This window comes from Chaetodon trifascialis, chromosome 15 (assembly GCF_039877785.1).
Source record: "Chaetodon trifascialis isolate fChaTrf1 chromosome 15, fChaTrf1.hap1, whole genome shotgun sequence".
In the NCBI taxonomy this organism is placed as follows: domain Eukaryota; kingdom Metazoa; phylum Chordata; class Actinopteri; order Chaetodontiformes; family Chaetodontidae; genus Chaetodon; species Chaetodon trifascialis.
The window spans coordinates 8,463,678-8,465,515 of record NC_092070.1 but is presented as its reverse complement, the minus strand read 5'-3'; the positions used below and the strand labels follow the sequence as shown (position 1 = coordinate 8,465,515).

The following is a 1,838-nucleotide window of genomic DNA, read 5'->3' as shown; positions in this document are numbered from 1 at the left end:
CATGAGCCCATTATGCTGCACATTTACACATTAAGTTACTGACTGACTCTGTGTGTAGATTTTAAATTACATCCACGTTACCTTAGAAATGTTGCAGGGAAATGTCTGCTGAGAAGAAGCGCCATATGAGGTCAGGAACTTATTACTGTGACATATCGCCGCCTTGTGGTCGATATGCTGTGATTTGAACGACTGTGCGGTGTTGGATTGAGTCTGCCTGGCTTCAAGCGCCGCATATTCACAACACCGTGCAGAGATGGCGACGCTGTCATCGCCCCTTCGAGTCTGCCGAGGAATACTGAAAGAATTACGTGTCATCCAGGGACCTGGTTACAAACAGTCACTGGCCTACAACTATGTTATGGACCAGTTTCGTAAGAATAAGGCGAGTTTCCCCATCAACGGTGTTTCGGCTAACGGTTAGCGAAGTTGGCCAGCTAACTGCCTTTATAAACTGCATGGGAAGTGTGTGGCTAGCGTTAGCTAACTTCACTACGGTTGCTTTTAAATGATAATGTTACAATTTTGCTAGTTACGTGAAAATAATTTACGCCTTTCAGCCGTTTACAAACGTGAGGATAGAGTCAATACCCAGCATGACACTGGAGTGTGGTCATTGCCAACTTTGTACTACTTACAAGTGACAGTTCAACGCAAGGTGACTGAAGCAAAAGGACATGCTAACATTAGCCAGCAGCTAACGAGCCTTAGCATAGCTCAGTGATGAAGTCCTCTCAGTCTAATAAGGAAATAACCACAGTATGGAAGTGTAGTGTACGCACAGCACAGTGCAACATGCTACAGGGGGCTGACTGTCGTTAATGGGGTTAAAATCACCTTCGTTGATTGGCCTCAGCGCATTAAAAAACTATAGAAACATTTTGCTGTTGTTTTTTAAACCCACTTATCAGTTTGGCTCAGACATCCCTCAGTCATTAGTCGGCAGAGTTTCTTCAGTCAGGGACTAATGTCAACATTATCATATTTTAATTAACTTGTATAACTGCTCTTACATTAAACCTGTAGCTTTAAACAGTCTGTTTCTATCCATCGTGTCCATCTCAGTGCTTGTGATTTCGTTTCTCTGTTTACCCAAACACAGCAGAGCTGCTTGTTCAGATGAAGGTTTATTACACATATAGGCTTAAAGCGTGTGTTGTTTATGCTTGAGAGAACATGGCTCACCAGGGTGGTTGAATGCATGTGCAGTCACTGAAACAAAATCGCTCGGAGCAACTCTTGCTTGTCAGTGTGTATTTGTCCCAGCTCAAAAAGACCCAAAGGCATTGTAATGTATATATGAAATTCTATAGGGACTAGACCAAATGCTCACTGTCTGTACTGTAGCTGCTACAGTACCAAACAGTATCTTGTGCTATAGGCACATCTGTTTATGTTACTGAAGTCACTGTTCATTCCATGTTGTCCACCAGCTAGACCTTAAGGCTTTTTATCATAAATGTAAATTTGATTTCATTTTTCTCTGTGAGTTACTGAACAAAGTAAAAAGGCAGTATTTTCCAAAGGAACTGACCATTTGGCAGCCACCATCAGTGTGATGACATTATGTTATGACCTGGTTTATCTGTTGATCTTCACTAATCTTTACTGTCCTTTACCCTCTCGCAGGTAACAGGAGAAAGGTACTGCCGTGCCCAGCAGGAGGCACACCATGACTCTCACACATACCTGTGTTTGCTGGCATCTACCAGGAACCACCTGTTCCTGCACAACCTTTACCATGGCAAGGGAGAGCGCAGCCCAGAAGAAGTGGCTGGTCTAGTGGGGCTCAGGTTGCCCACTCAGCCAGGAGGTAAAGGCTGGGAGAAGTGAGGACT

General features: G+C 43.8%; 1 protein-coding gene across 1 annotated transcript; it reads left to right on the top strand.

Annotated features, from left to right (window-relative positions):
- Positions 1 to 222: 222 nt before the first annotated feature.
- On the top strand, positions 223 to 1,838 carry fmc1 (formation of mitochondrial complex V assembly factor 1 homolog). Its single transcript, XM_070981217.1, has 2 exons — positions 223 to 385; positions 1,630 to 1,838. The coding sequence occupies exons 1-2, from the start codon at positions 257 to 259 to the stop codon at positions 1,831 to 1,833; spliced, it is 333 nt and encodes a 110-aa protein (XP_070837318.1). The 5' UTR covers positions 223 to 256; the 3' UTR covers positions 1,834 to 1,838.